The 15,297-nt window shown below is 30.4% G+C and overlaps 2 protein-coding genes across 3 annotated transcripts; one reads left to right on the forward strand and one right to left on the reverse strand.

The window, feature by feature from the left end:
- Positions 1 to 1,932: 1,932 nt before the first annotated feature.
- On the reverse strand, positions 1,933 to 9,403 carry LOC105132202 (geraniol 8-hydroxylase-like). 2 transcript variants are annotated; one of them, XM_011035549.1, is made up of 3 exons: positions 9,386 to 9,403; positions 2,703 to 3,607; positions 1,933 to 2,552 (listed from the first exon to the last, which is right to left on the reverse strand). In XM_011035549.1, exons 2-3 carry the CDS (start codon positions 3,597 to 3,599, stop codon positions 1,947 to 1,949), a joined length of 1,503 nt encoding a protein of 500 aa, XP_011033851.1. In that variant the 5' UTR covers positions 3,600 to 3,607; positions 9,386 to 9,403; the 3' UTR covers positions 1,933 to 1,946. The 2 variants fall into 2 exon arrangements, with proteins under 2 accessions (XP_011033851.1, XP_011033850.1); XM_011035548.1 differs by lacking the exon at positions 9,386 to 9,403 and having other exon boundaries at positions 2,703 to 3,666.
- Positions 9,404 to 9,628: 225 nt separating this feature from the next.
- On the forward strand, positions 9,629 to 10,802 carry LOC105132203 (growth-regulating factor 10-like). Its single transcript, XM_011035550.1, has 3 exons — positions 9,629 to 9,754; positions 9,868 to 10,176; positions 10,372 to 10,802. The coding sequence occupies exons 1-3, from the start codon at positions 9,706 to 9,708 to the stop codon at positions 10,620 to 10,622; spliced, it is 609 nt and encodes a 202-aa protein (XP_011033852.1). The 5' UTR covers positions 9,629 to 9,705; the 3' UTR covers positions 10,623 to 10,802.
- The last annotated feature ends 4,495 nt before the right edge of the window (positions 10,803 to 15,297 follow it).

The following is a 15,297-nucleotide window of genomic DNA, read 5'->3' on the forward strand; positions in this document are numbered from 1 at the left end:
TCTTCTTTGAAAGTACTATGGATAATTGAATCAGCTAATACACACCTTTATTAATTTACAGATACTAAATTTAATAACTATATAAGTCATAAGAGTTTATATGATCCAAATTATTTATATGAATATTTAGATAAGTTTAAGTATATCTCAACTAATATACAGATATTAAATTTAATAATCATGTAACTTATAAGAGTTTATATAATCTAAATTACTGCCAGTGAATTTATTTCTTTCTATAAAAGCCACGCATCCATTGCAGTACAAGGTGATGGGCAATTAATCTAGGGCACACACGAACAACCTCTTCGGTACGAGGCAAATTTTAAGGATGGCTTATTAATTCTATAACACATATATTTTGCTATTGTGAAAGTAATTTAGATTAAACATAAAAAAAATTAGAATTCTCAATAATTTATTTATTATGAGTGCTTAAATTAATCTAAATATAAAAAAGTTATATATAGGTTAAACTGAAAGTATTATTTTACTCTTAATAAGATTAGATAAATATTATTTAACATTTTCTTTCAAACTTATGATGCACCAACTACAAGTATTGAGAGTTTGCCAAGCATCGAGAGTTTGCCAATTATAAAACAAAAACAAGAGATGAAATGCGTCTTGAAAAAAAATTTATAATCTGTAAGGAAAAATGAACAAAATGTAAAGTAATGGTGTTATGCTTGAGTTAATGATGAGTAATATGACAATCGATCTCAATGTGTTTAGTTCGCTCATGAAAAATAGAGTTGTGAGCAATCTGAATAGAACTCTAGTTGCCACAATACATAGGAGCAGGATGAGAAAAAAAACTCTTATATCAACAAGTAACCAACGTAACTAAACAATCTTTTTGGTAGTAGATGTCATAGAAAAAGCTGAAGAAAAGTCGAAATACTAAATTTTATAGAAGTGAAAGACCAAATATCACTCCAAAATAATTACATAAATTGAACATGAATACCAAATTGTAAAAATTAAAGGGAAGAAGAAATGCTAAAACAATTGTAGAGACAGAACATAAATATCAAATTATAGAAGCTGAAGGAAAGTTGAAATACCGGATTTTACAGAAGTGGAGGACAAAATATCTCTCCAATTTTTTTTTTTCTGAAAATAAACACAAATACCAAATTGCAGAAACTGAAGCAAAGATGAAATATCAAAACAATTGCAGAGACAGAACAAAAATACTATATTGCAGAAGTTGAAGGAAATTTGAAATACTAGATTTTGCAGAAGCGAAAGATAAAATATCACTCAAAAAAAAAATTATAGAAATTGAACGCAAATATCAAATTACAGAAACTGAAGAGCAGAAGAAATACCAAAATAATTACAAAGGCAAAACAGAAATATTAAATTGTAGAAGCTGAAGGAAAGTCGAAACACTAGATTTTACAGAAATAAAAGACAAAATATCACTAAAAAAAAATTATAGAAACCAAACATAGATACCAAATTGCATAAACTAAAGAATCCAAAATAAAGATTTAGATATTAATTCTTCAACCACAAGCATAAAACTTGATATTCATCCTCTACCTTTTAATAGGTCAAACAACCCATGTCTGATGTTTTAACAAATGAACCTAAAATTAAGCTTTAAAGAAATGTATTGAGTATATTGAAATATCTTACAGGGAATGAAGTGGATTATGATAACAATTTTGATACCAGTAGTAGGTTTGATATTGGTGAATATGATTTTTACAGGGATAGCGAGTTCCATAAAATTAGCAAGTTACTATATTAAAGTAATTCAGATTATACATTAAAAAAAAAAAGCTAGAATTCTTAATAATGTTTTCGTAATGAGTGTTTAAATTAACATAAATATAAAACTATAAAACAATTATATATAATTAAATTAAAAATATTATTTTTTAATAAAAAAAGTAGATAAATATTATTTAATAACTCTAACTTCAAAGATTATATCACACTCTTATTGGAATGGCTCGCAGTGGTTGAGCCTTCAGCAAGGTGAGGCCGAACTTATCATCCATGTTTAAGTTCTCTGGCGTGACCCCATCTGCAAGCTTCCAGTCAAACGATAGAATAAGCGAACCCAACATCAAATGTAGCATTCTCATAGCCAATGGTAATCCAGGGCACATTCGCCTTCCGCTACCGAATGGAATAAACTCAAAATTCTGGCCTCGGTGATCAATACCAGAATCCAAAAATCTCTCTGGAACAAATGAGTTTGGATCTTCCCACATGCTTGGGTCTCTCCCTATGGCCCAGACGTTGACCAGTACCTGTGCATTTTTTGGGACCGTGAAGCCACCTATTTCTGCATCTGCTCCTGCTCTGTGAGGGAGTAAGAAAGGAACTGCTGGGTGCAGCCTTAAGGTTTCCTTAATAACTGCTTGCAAGTAAGGTAACCGAGTGATATCTGATTCCTCAAGCAGGTTTCCCTCGCCAATCGTCCTCTCCAGCTCTGCTCGAGCTTTCAATAAAGTCTTGGGACTGTGGAGGAGTTCTGCCATTGCCCATTCTAGTGTGCTTGAAGTCGTATCAGTCCCAGCGCCGAAGAGATCCTGTTGCACAATTGAGTCAAATAGAAGCCCAAAAAGGGAAGTAGCCAAGAACATGTGTTTGATGCAAAGCAGATAAACGGAATGCAAAAAAAACAGTACAAAAATTGAAAGACACGCAGAAGACACAGGATATAATAAAGGAGAACTGACCAAAAAGAAGTGCTTTATACGAGTTGCATCTATCTCTTCATTGTTCACTTCACTGATTGTGAGAAGAGTATCTAACATGTCATCCAATGGGATATAGCCCTTCTCTTTTCTTAACTGCAGCCTTTCAATGATTAAACGATCGAAGAGATCAAGTACCTTTCCAAAATGAATTGCCATGCGACGCCTTATACCTTGTGGATCAATCCTCCGGAGTAAAGGAAAATAATCCACCAAGGTCGGTTTTCCTGCCTCATCCATGATACAGCTTATACGCTCCTTAAACTCCCTTGCAATATCTGAGCTCAAATCGGTCAAATTCAGTGACAAAACAGTATTGGACAATGCATTAAGTGTAGCTGTGAAAGCAGCGTGGCGAAGGTCCACTGCCTCACCTACAAGGCAACGTTCTTGAACCTCCGCTAGGATATCTTGAACTTTCTTACGCCTAAGGTCCTGGTTCGCATCGAGCTTCTGCGCGGTAAAAATATGGGAGTTGCATATCCTGCGAAGGTTTCTCCAGCGCGTTGCAACCGGCAACCAAGCTATACCACTTTCGTGATGATCTAAAGCACGAACTGCATCGACAATGGTCCGATTACAGAAGGTGAGGTCGTGCTTTTGGAGGACTTCTTTGGCCATTGCTGCTGAAGATACTACAATAGTGGTTACTTGCCCAAGTTTTAGACTCATCAATTGGCCATGAGTCTTGGCAAGCTTAGCCAAGGACTTGTGGGGTTTATCACCAAGATCCCAGAGGTTCCCTACAATTGGCAAACGCGATGGACCTGGTGGAAGCTTGCCTGATTTTCTTTTGCTTCTTCTTAAAATATAATCAAGGGATTGAATTACGGCAAAGGGCAGAAGAAAGTACAGCAAAAAACTGATAAAGAAGTTCATCTCTCTCTTTAACGCCACTTTGGGAGATTGTCTGTACTTCAATGTAAACCAGATCATAGAAAAAAACTGTAATAAAGGTCCACTTTTATAGCCATAACATTCACTAACCTTTTCGAAGAAGGGGAATAGAAGAATATTTTACATAAAACAGATCTAGATCTCTTTGTATATTAAAAAAAAATCTTTTTTTGTTAAATTTTTTAGAAACATTACAACCAGATTTAATGGTTTTACCAATAAATTTTTTTATTAATATTTACATTAAAAGTTAGTTGGCACACATATCACTAATAAACTCATAGACACTAATAAACTCATAGACAGAATCGGTTCGTCATAAAAAACTCTCGTTAGTAATTTATGGATTATCAATGAGTTCGTCTATAATAAATATACCGATAAATTTATAGGCAAACAAAACACGCACAAAAAAATTATCTCTTTTATTTCATTGGTAGCTTTATCGGTAAATTTAATATATTAGTGACAGGAAAACCGTATGTAATGCCATTAGTGTTTTTATTTATCCATTAGTATATTCATGGTAAATATAACATATAAAAAAAAAAATACCATTTGTGATTTCATTAGTGAGTTAACAACAATAATAATATTTATATTAGTTATTTTCCAACTTCATGGAATATACCGATAGTCTAGTTCTATCGGTAACCCTATCAGTATTAGTAACATTTACAATAATTCTTTTTTAACTCTCTATAATATAACAACAGAGTTATGTAGTTGGTAACCTCATCAATAATATTTTAAAAATATATATTTAAAAAAAGATATGTTGAACAAAAATAGAAAAATAATTAAAATAAAATAAAATAGTATAAAAATAACATATTTACTACAAATTTATACATTTATACGATCAAATATAATAAATCCAAAATAGAAGCTTAGGACTGATTGCGAGCATCCAACTATCAAAACACTACAATTCATTCACAAGTTCGTTTTCATATAGTATGAATATGCTAGTTTTCTCTGCATACTTCAACTAGAAATTATTTTATAAACTGGAAAATTATTGATAGTCCACATCAAAGTTACCTTCATCACAAAATTTTATTTTCTTAATACATCATAAGTCAAAGCCCTAGATAATCAGAACTACTTTAACTTATCAATCAATGATCAAAGACAAATATCTATATTCTGACTTGGACTATTAAGATATGGTATGACCGTAGATAAAAAACATGAACTTTAGCCTAATATATATTCTTGATGGCAAAAACCATGAATATCATCAACCAACAAGAATAAGGAGCAGAAAATAACCTGAATTAATGAAATTCGTCTATACATAACATAAGATGCACATTCCTTATCTCCATTGAAAATTAAAGATGCATATTATTAAAATATTTCTAGGCTTTACCCTAGAAATAGTGTATTATTACTCCTTCCACTACATTATGTGATTGATACCTTATTATGTGCTCAACAATTTTTGATGACATGAATAATCTTTACAATCTAAATATGATTAAAAAATATCTAAGTTTTCAATGTGCAATAAGAGTACTTTCCTTATCAGTCATGAGTCTATAATAAGAATACCCACATGTTCTACACTTAGTCATCTTTATATTTTTAAGGTAGTATAACATGCAGAGATTTAGATACATATCAATTTTTTGGTATCTTAGATTAGGGAGTTTCATTATGGACTTAGCAATATAGAAATTCTCTTTCAACCTGTATCCTATAGGTAAAAACTTCTTGCTCATTTCAAAACTCTATTATAACCGACCTCACTCAACCCATGATTTTACTTAATATTAAATACATGTGCAACAATCAATAATTTCTTGTGATTTGTGCAACCATTTTATAATGGTTCGTCAAAATCTTTTAAAAGATCGAAAAATCTGGTTGCGTTTGCATTTGGTTCTTCATTTATAATTAGACATTAATATTATACAAAGACTAAAAAAATAGTGTTTTACTATAGCAATTGCAACATTGTTATACTACTTTAAGAATTAGATAAAGTTCTTATATATTTTTATTAATGCATATAATCTTTACTATAATTTGTTGTATATAAGTATTGACTTTTTTACTCACAATTATATTTTTTTACTCGATGTTAAAAAACACTTTAATAACATTTACACATCAATTATTTTGTGTTAGAAAAAAATTAGCCGACCTGCAATGAGACAAGTTGAATGAACATGTTAATACTTTGATTTTTATATTTATTTACATTAATAATTTTTGATATATTTAATTAAATAAATGCATATATTTTTTTATTTATACTTAAAATTTTAAAGAATATATTTAGAAAACTTGAATATTTATTTTTTTCACTAAAAAAATTATTCGATCCATTTTATAATTGTATGCAGGCGACTGTATGATTTTCCTATTATTATTATTATCTATTTAATACGATGTTGTCAGGTGACGATTAACACGCACTCCTCGCGGAAGAGACATTATTACCCTGAACAAAACTTTGATGATTTTGTCAAGGTAAATAACACGCATTTAGCTGATGTGGAATTGTTCTAAAATAATAAGCTCATTTTCGTGCATAAAGATCTTCTCGCGCGAGTTTCACGCTTACCATTAGTCAACGCTCACCCACCATCAGCTCATCAATAATTCAAGGATAAAAATCAAACCGTGACGGATTCGGGACGTGCATGCTTAGCTGTTGCTGACTCCAAATTTATAATTTAGTAATACTACTTGATTGTGTGCACGCAGGAGAACGTGGCATTAATTTTTTTCCATAAAAAAACATGTTTACCTGGGAAGCGTATTTGAAAGAAGAAAAAAAAAACTGTAACTTGAATTATAAATTCGAATGTGTCATAAGTTACTTTTATTCGAATTAGATGATAAAAAATAAATAATAGTAATTGAACTATTTTAAAAAAAAAAACTATAGTGATAACTTGGGAATTTTTTTTTTAAAAAAAAAAATAGTTTAATTTTTAACCAATAAGATATAGAAGGATGAATTTGAATAAAAAAAAGATCCAAATCAATCTCAGTTAGCATGATAAACATATATCCTGAATAATAAAGAATGAGCCAACTAGAACTAACTTTTCCAATATACGGTTCAAGTTATGAGATTGAGATAATTCAATATAAAAAAAAATAATGAAGCCCATTTAAAAAAAATAAAACCAATATCAAAATGATAAAATAAAAAAAAGTAAAACAAAAATAAAATTATCAACCTATGTTAACTTTTTAAACCCTTGACCCAGTCATTGAATGTGAAGCCCAATCCCTAATCAATTAAATGTTAAAGGTTGAAATCAAGAAAAAAAATTCAATTATACAAAAGGATCCATAACAAAAAACAACTAAAAAAATGAGGATAAAAATTGAAATAAAAAGTAAATTAGACAACTATGACTTTTTTATTGAAAAATAAAATTGAAAATAAATAAATAAATAAATGTACAAAAGAGTCAAGAAAAAAATTAGAAATAAAAATAATAAGGACCAAATTGAAAAAAAAACATGTAACAAATTAGGATTAAAGGACTAAATTGATAACAAATAAGACTTTTACAAAAGAGCCAAGAACAAAAAATTAAAAATCAAAATAATAAGGCCCGAGGTTGAGTTTCAAGGGTAATTAAGTTTTTTTTATTATGCTTAAAAAATTAAAATAATTAAAAAGCTCTAGATGCCAATTTTAAATATTGGCTTTCAAACATAGTTGAGTCATTTTACTTTGCTTAAAAGAAATATCCAACATTATTTATAACACCCCACCTCATTAACAAGATATTGTCAGCTTTGGGCCTTCCAATCCACCAAAATCCAGGACTTCCACCCATATCCCCCTCACAGGTTTGTTCTTGGCAACCACGCATGGCTTCAAAACTAGTTTTACTAGTCAAAGTGAGCATGCACTTATAAGGCTTCGGCTCTAGACGCTCGCTTCCGATGTGGAATCTCTTACAATCCCCCTACCTTAAGATGAGCCATCCTCGGCTCTGATGTCAAATATAACACCCTACCTCACTAGCAAGATATTGTTTTCTTTGGGCCTCCCAGTCCACCCAAATCCAGGACGTCCATCCAGGTCTCCCTCACAGGTTTGTTCTTGATAGCTACGCACGACTTTAAAACTTGTCTTACTAGTCAAAATGAGCATGCACTTATAAGGCCCTGACTTTGGATGCTCGCTTCCGATATGAGATATCTCTTACTAGTCAAGACATGAAATTACTTGTGCAGACTATAAAAAATTTCAGGAGTTCAAGGCATTAATCTATACATGAAACAAAAATGTAATTCCTAGGACTTAACGCCAAAATTTTCTCAGATAACCCCTTTTGTAATGTGTCTTCTATTTTTAAAGATTCACATCAAAGAATTAGTTTTTTAATAATAATAATAATAAGTCTAAACATAAATTAAAATCAGCTAAAAACAATTAGGATAACTAATGACAATCACAAAGATAGATTTAAAAAAACATGATAAATATAATCTTTCATCAGAAAACGATACAAAGTGACGTTATTCTTTTCTTTAGCATAATCTATCTCTTACCCAAATCTCTAAAATCATTGCTAATTTTTAGGATTTTTAATTTCTTCTAATTAATACATAGCGAATCTAATTTCTCTCTATATATAATTTTTTACAATTTCAAGAAATCTTATCCAATATTATAATGTGACACTACCTTTAAATGGTTATGAGTTTTAGGTGATGGAATACTTTACAGTTTATTTCAATCATATGAAAAAAATAATTTTGATATAAATATATTTTTCTTGACAAAAATATTATTAGATTTCTTTCATTATTTAGCTTGATTAAAGGCTTATGTATATAAAAGCTGTTGGTTTAATAATCTCGATCAGAGGTTTAATATCATCTTTGAATTCACTTATAAAACTTAAAATATAATAAGATTTTGTAATGATAAATTTATATTATTCGTTAAATATTTGAGCTATTTTGATCTCTTCATATACTCCTCTCCACTCACTTGTCTTGCACTAATTTATTGAACTCTTCCACCATTCATCTCTACTACCAAACCTCATGCAAATGCAAATGATCCATGTAAATTCTTTTCAATGTGCTAAGTCATCACCACCCAACAAGTAACCTTCGTAGCATATTTTTGCTTTCTCTTCTTGATTCAAATAAGTTAGTAAAATGCATCATGAAGAAATTTTTAAGATTTTCTAATCCATTCTCTTGGGTTTTCTGACTAGAAGGCGGGTAATTCAACCTTAGGTAGTTACATATTGTATCCAATCCAATGATTGTGATGATTTTCAATCACTTTCCCACGACTATAACCCCTTTGTCTAGGAAGGATTCCATCAGGAGCTGAAATAGCCAATGTCTCTGGTTTTCAGTTTTGGAATCTTGGGAGTTCGTAATGGATGCTATGCATTTATTCATTAAAGTCTTCTGCTCCGATGCTTTGATATTAGAATTCTCCACCATGGCTCACCTCGGATTGTGACTTGAAAATTCTTATCTGGTAGAATGTTAATGTGATGGTTTTGAGAGTGATTTTTATTTTGAAGTTTATTAAAATAACATTTTTTTAATTTTTTTTAATAACAGTCAAAACAATAAAAAACATGAAACAAATAATTTTAAACAAAGAAAGATCCAAAATTTGCACAGAAGGCACTACCAAACGGAAGGATGAATATTCATATTGGTCCTACCGGCTCTTTGTCACCGCCTGATAAACGCGTGTAGTTCTGACAAAACCTGAACAAAAACCTGACAGTCAACAGATTTTCAGTCTCACTTTACTCACTCTCTCTCTCTCTTAAATAGGCGGGCATATAAAGACAAGCCGGTACGTTTGTCATTTCTGCTGCTGCAACATTGCTAGGTGTTTATTCAAAGCACATGTTTTTTTTTATTGCTGTTAAGTGAAAGGAAAAGGCTTTGTTGCAGACAAGAGAAGATACTACTGTTTAATTTCTGACGTTGAGATCAATTGTTGCTGCAACTTGCAGAGAAGATTTCGCTGCAACTTGCAGAGAAAAGATTTCATTGCAACATCCTTCTTTCACTCGGCTGACTCTGCCTGTTTTATTGGGCCAATTTTGATGCCCATTACCTTGAAATGGAGTCTCAAGCCCCACCTTCCAAATTTGCCCGTCTTTCAAACTCTAGTATGCACTTACTCTTATATTTTCCAATTTCTCTCCTTTTTCAATCAAACAAGTCTAACTAACAATGCCGTTCTCAATTTTTTTTTCATCTTTTTATTTGCTTTAATTTGTAGGGACTAGGCTTGCAAGTGGCTGGAACGTGGAGAGAAATAGGCGCGGCGATGGTGAATCTGGGTCGCCTCCACTTGGGCTAGGACTTGAGCTTGGACGCGGTGGGTCTAGTCAAAGACCAATAATCAGCTGCAAAAAACCTTACGGGTTCACCGTTCTTCAACTGCAGGAGCTACAACTCCAGTTTCTTATCTATAAGTATATCCAAGCTGGATTTCCTGTACCTTACCACCTTGTTTTACCTATATGGAGAAGTGTTGCTGCTTCCCTTGGTGGTCTCAGTTCAAGGTTGTACGAACTCTACCCTAGTCGTAAGTCCCCAATAACTCCGTCTTTTTCTCTCTTTCTTTTTTTCCTACGAATTTCTTTCAATCAGTCATTACAAAATTAATGATGCTGGATACTTGTCTTCTTTTCATGAATACTTGATCGTTAACTAATTTATGATGTAACTATTTTTCTTAATCTTTAAAAGAGATTTCTTGTTTTTTTTTGTGGGGGTCTAGTTATGGGGTGCAACCCATTATATTTGGCATGTAAGAATGGAATGGACCCTGAACCATGGAGATGTAGGAGAACAGACGGAAAGAAATGGAGGTGTAGCAAAGAGGCTCTCCCATATCAAAAGTACTGTGTCAGGCACATACACAGAGGACGCCAGCGTTCAAGAAAGCTTGAGGAATCTGCTTCCCATGGTAATTCCAGCACAGACCTCTCCATTTCCCTCCCTGCTGGAATCAGTGGTGCTAGCGCCTAGGAGTGGTCATCTCCTTCCAAGATGTCGTTTCTCTCCAAAGAGTGTTTTTCATGGAGACACCCAAGGAAAAATGAAATAATTGTTGTTTAGTTTTGTCTTAATTATCAAAATTACTCGTGTTAATAATTCGTTTAACGATATATACATTGCAAAAATGGCTGAATTAACTTGATTTTATAATTGGATATGAAAGATGTACACAGATACTGCTTCAATATCGTATGAGAAGGGCATGAGTCTTAGCCCAAGTTCCCAACCATGAGATCCATTGTTCACAAGAATGGCTCGTGGGTCCATAAGAATGGCTCGTGGGCCCATAGAGGTCCCTCTCGATAGTAACTAGCACCAACATTTCTCAGGGGCCACACGTAACATTGCTTATGCAGCATGTATCAATCCAACCTTCTCTGAGCATAGAAGGTTCGGTCAAATCTCGTTCTGACTTTTCAATAATCAGAGAGATAAACATTAAATATGAGTATGCTCTTTAGCCATTTGTCATGCAAGAGATTGGTTCAAGGATTGTCATCATTTGTACAAGCTCAAAACACCTAGAATAGAAATCAAGGCTTTAATTTGTTCCCAGGTAGCCCTAAACTATAGGTGGTATCTGTGTCTCTTCCCCTGCATTGAACATACAACGTAGATTCAGAACTCCATCTACAGTCTTGAACATCGAGGTAAAAAACTCCATCTTCATCCTCCCCATATTTTACAACTAGACACTTGCGGTTCCACTCATGTTAATTTCTTTGTTTGAGATTTTTTTAGAGTATTGATTTGAATTCCAAACAGAATTCAATTGATAAAAAAAAATGACCAAAAACAAATCAGAGATTCAATTCTACTTGAATTTAAAAATTATTTTTCAAAAATACCCACCTCTTTATTTTATTTCAAAAACCCTAACTTATGTTTACGGGCTGCTTTTTTCTTGTATTTTTACTTTCTTGTTTGAGTAGCGTCTCCTGCTGTCAACTAAAATCGCATTCGTCTTTGAGACTATTATTCTCTCTGGGCTGCTAGATTCATGTAGGGTTCTGAACCTTTAAGTTGATAATATGTTAAAAAATATATATACTTATATTTGGAGTTTGGAGTTTGGAGTTTGATCAGGTTGTTGTGTGTGTACAAATGGTTTTCTGGAAAAGAACCAAGATCCAATGCACTCTGATTTCATCCAATTGATGAGCAAATTTTGATACAAAGGTACTTTCAACGAACATATATTTTCAAAAAAAAAAATCAATAAATATTTAACCAACAATTAATATTTGATAGATTTTTTTATAATTTCTTTAAAACACCTATATTTTATGTCATTTTAAATAAATATAAAGATTCTTTTAATAAAAAATGATTTATGTAACAAAATGATTTTTAAATTAAAGATAAAATAGTCAAAATTATTAATTCAATTTATTACAACAAATATTCCAAACAATGTAATTGGTTTCAATTATGTGATTTATTATGTTATTCTAAATATAAAAATTATAATATATTATTTATTGAATTCAAATCTGCTCATAAATTGAATTTAATGCATATTTGTTTCTAAGCATGCTGATAATCTTACAATAACTTCGGAAAGATTTCATTATTGAAGAGATTTTTAACAACTGCATCCATGTGAAAAATAAAACCATAAGCTAGGTGAATTGATGGTGCTTGATATACACATGAACAATGAAAAATAAATAAATAAATAAATAAAAGTTATCACCAAAGCCTTAAGTTGCCCATGTAATCAAAACATGATACGATCAACCCTACAATGGATTTAAAAAATCTTTTCACTTTTATGATATATATGAATCATACAACACAAATCACATGAAATGACATCATTTATTCAATATATAAGGCTAATTTTCATTCTAGATGGAAATTATATGTTAATATCATTACGCAATTAAATAGAATATGAATTGCGTATGGTTAATTATTTTCTAGTACTCCCGTCTATAGAATATGAATTAACATTATTCTTGCTACTACCCGTAATTTACCTTTCAAGTGGGAGATGTCCCCCTACGATAAGATAAATACCATATTCAAATTCTTTACTCTCTCATGTATAAACACGAAGCAAAAGACGATAAGAGAGATCAAAGAAAGAATTTAAGAGATTAACTTTCATTATTCAATTATCGTTCATTCTTTTTTAGATTAGTTCTTTAGAAAAATCATAGAATAAACGTCTATTGCACTTCATTTCTTTTTAATATCATCCTTCCTTCCATGTTATGTTGACATATGTTTTTATTTTAAAATTTGTTTTGATTTACATGCTAAGCATATACAATGTGTCGAAGAAAATCCTGTTAATAAATTAAAAATCAATATTACAATGTAGAATTTTAGACTATAACTGAAAAAAATAAACAATAAAAATCAAATTTAACATAAAAACACAACAATTACTTTTGTTTTTACTAGTAAAATGGCATGAAAACTTTAGTTTGGTCCATGATGTTTTTTTTTTGCATTATTTGATCCTTGTCTTTTTAGGTTCTTGTGTTTTAGCTCCCAACTTAATTTTTATTACATTTTAGTCCTTGGATGTTAAGGAAGAAGGTAGGAGGTCAAAAAAAAAAAAAAAAGGGAGAAAGTGTTTAGTTGGCCATGTTTCAATTATATAAACAAACAAAAAAATTAATTTTAGTATCAATTGATGTATCTCAAAAAAGAGTTCATTGAAGGTGGTTTTGTTCCTTAACCATGTCAAGGAAAGCAGATAGAGTCTCATAAAGGTATTTTTAATTTGGTTTGATGTTTAATTTTCTAAATTATTTTAAAGTGTTTTAGGATAAAAAATGAGTTTATTGATATTTTTATGATATTTTTAAAGTATTTTTAGATAAAAAATATATTTAAATTTAGGTTTTTAAAACCCAAATACCTAGACCCTAATTTTTTCATCATCGAAGGTGACTAGAAAAATGTACCAACAATAATTAAAAAATATATAGATAAATAACACATTATCTACCCCAAGTGGATGACATGTCATATATTATGTTTAAAAAAACTTAAGCCCGATGATATGTTACCTACTTTCTTTTTATTTTTTTAGGAAAAAAAATAAAAGATCAGGCATGCTTGATCTTCTTCTTTTTAGGTCAAGAGTAGAAAACTAATTTGTTAGGCTTAGCAATGCCTTATTTTTTTTCATTAAGTTTTTTAATCAATACCCTCTTTATTATTTTTTAAATTATTTATTTTAACTTTTTTATTTCTGTTTTTATAATTTCATAGTATCCCAAGAGATTATTCTAATTTATGTTGAATTTTTCTTATATTAAATTTTAAATAGATAAGCTGGACTTGCATAACCAACCTTAAGATAAATAAAGTAAAACATATAAAATAAATTAGATAGTGGTGGTGAAATATTTACATGTGCATGTGTATTTTTATTTATTATAAGAAAGGTGAGTTTCTCACTTTTACCATGTTAATTTATTTTTCAATTTAATTTAAAATTTAGTTTGGATTATTTTTACTAAGTCAATATTTTTTTTATTTAATTTAAAATCCAACGCGGATGATTTTAAGATTAATAAGGACATTGCAATTGATAATCAAAATATCCGTTGCCAACCTGGTTTTGGGTCAGGTGGCTAGAAGCACGAGCAAAAAAAAAAAAAAAAAAAAGTGGTTCAAGGAGGAGTAATAAATTACACGTGATTCATTACTACATGGGATCTACTTTTAAAAAAGAAATAAATATGAAATTCTTAATAAAATATTTTTACCACTTTCATAACTATTGAACTTTATTATGAATAATTTATCAAACATTTAGTGGTTGGGACTTCACGTCCTGTAAGAGACCCATCACCTATAGTTTGTCAGTTGCTAGTTTTTTAAACAAATAAAACCGATTGGCTTGTGAATTTTATTGAACCTAATATTTACCCTTATCCTAAGTTTGACTTTTTTTTAGTATTTCAGATAACACAAACTTTATGGGTGAGAAATTTGGACCTGAACGTGGTATAAACGAACAAAAGTTCCGAATCGAAAGAACGAAAATAATTTCAAATAATTATTCAAAATGAAAAGTTTTCTTTCAATTGGCCGAATACTTACCTCTAGTTATACATTATTGATCGTGTGATGTAAAACAAGTGTTAGTCGTACTATCTCTCTTCTCAGTAATGAAGTGCAAGAAAATTACTTGCACAAGTATCCATTAGATTCCACTCGAGATTAAATTTTATGATGGAAGACTCGTTTAATTAGACATCTCGGTTCCAATCATGTTAGTATCTTCTTAAAACGGTGGTGAATTTATGTTTAATTAATTTTATGAAATATTGATTTTGATTGGATTTCTTTAAATATATAATTTCTTGATTCTAATAAATTCATACATTCATTATTGGAAAAGTCACTAATGGATTACATTTTATATATTTGAAAACCCCCTAGTAATTAAATGAATATCTTTTACAGAAAAAAATAATTACAATTTAAAAGAAAACTGTAAAATAGATATGTCAATTTTTGTTAAGAAAAGATTAATCTTATTTTAAAGGATATTCCCCTCTTTTATAATCCCCAGCACTTTTTATCAAAGATAAAATTTTAAAGTATTAATAAAATATATTTGATTTTTTAAGATAAAATATTTTTGATTCGTTAAAATAAAATATTTATAATGTGA

The sequence above is a fragment of the Populus euphratica genome, unplaced genomic scaffold, assembly GCF_000495115.2.
Source record: "Populus euphratica unplaced genomic scaffold, PopEup_1.0 scaffold39.1, whole genome shotgun sequence".
NCBI classification, from domain to species: Eukaryota; Viridiplantae; Streptophyta; class Magnoliopsida; order Malpighiales; family Salicaceae; genus Populus; species Populus euphratica.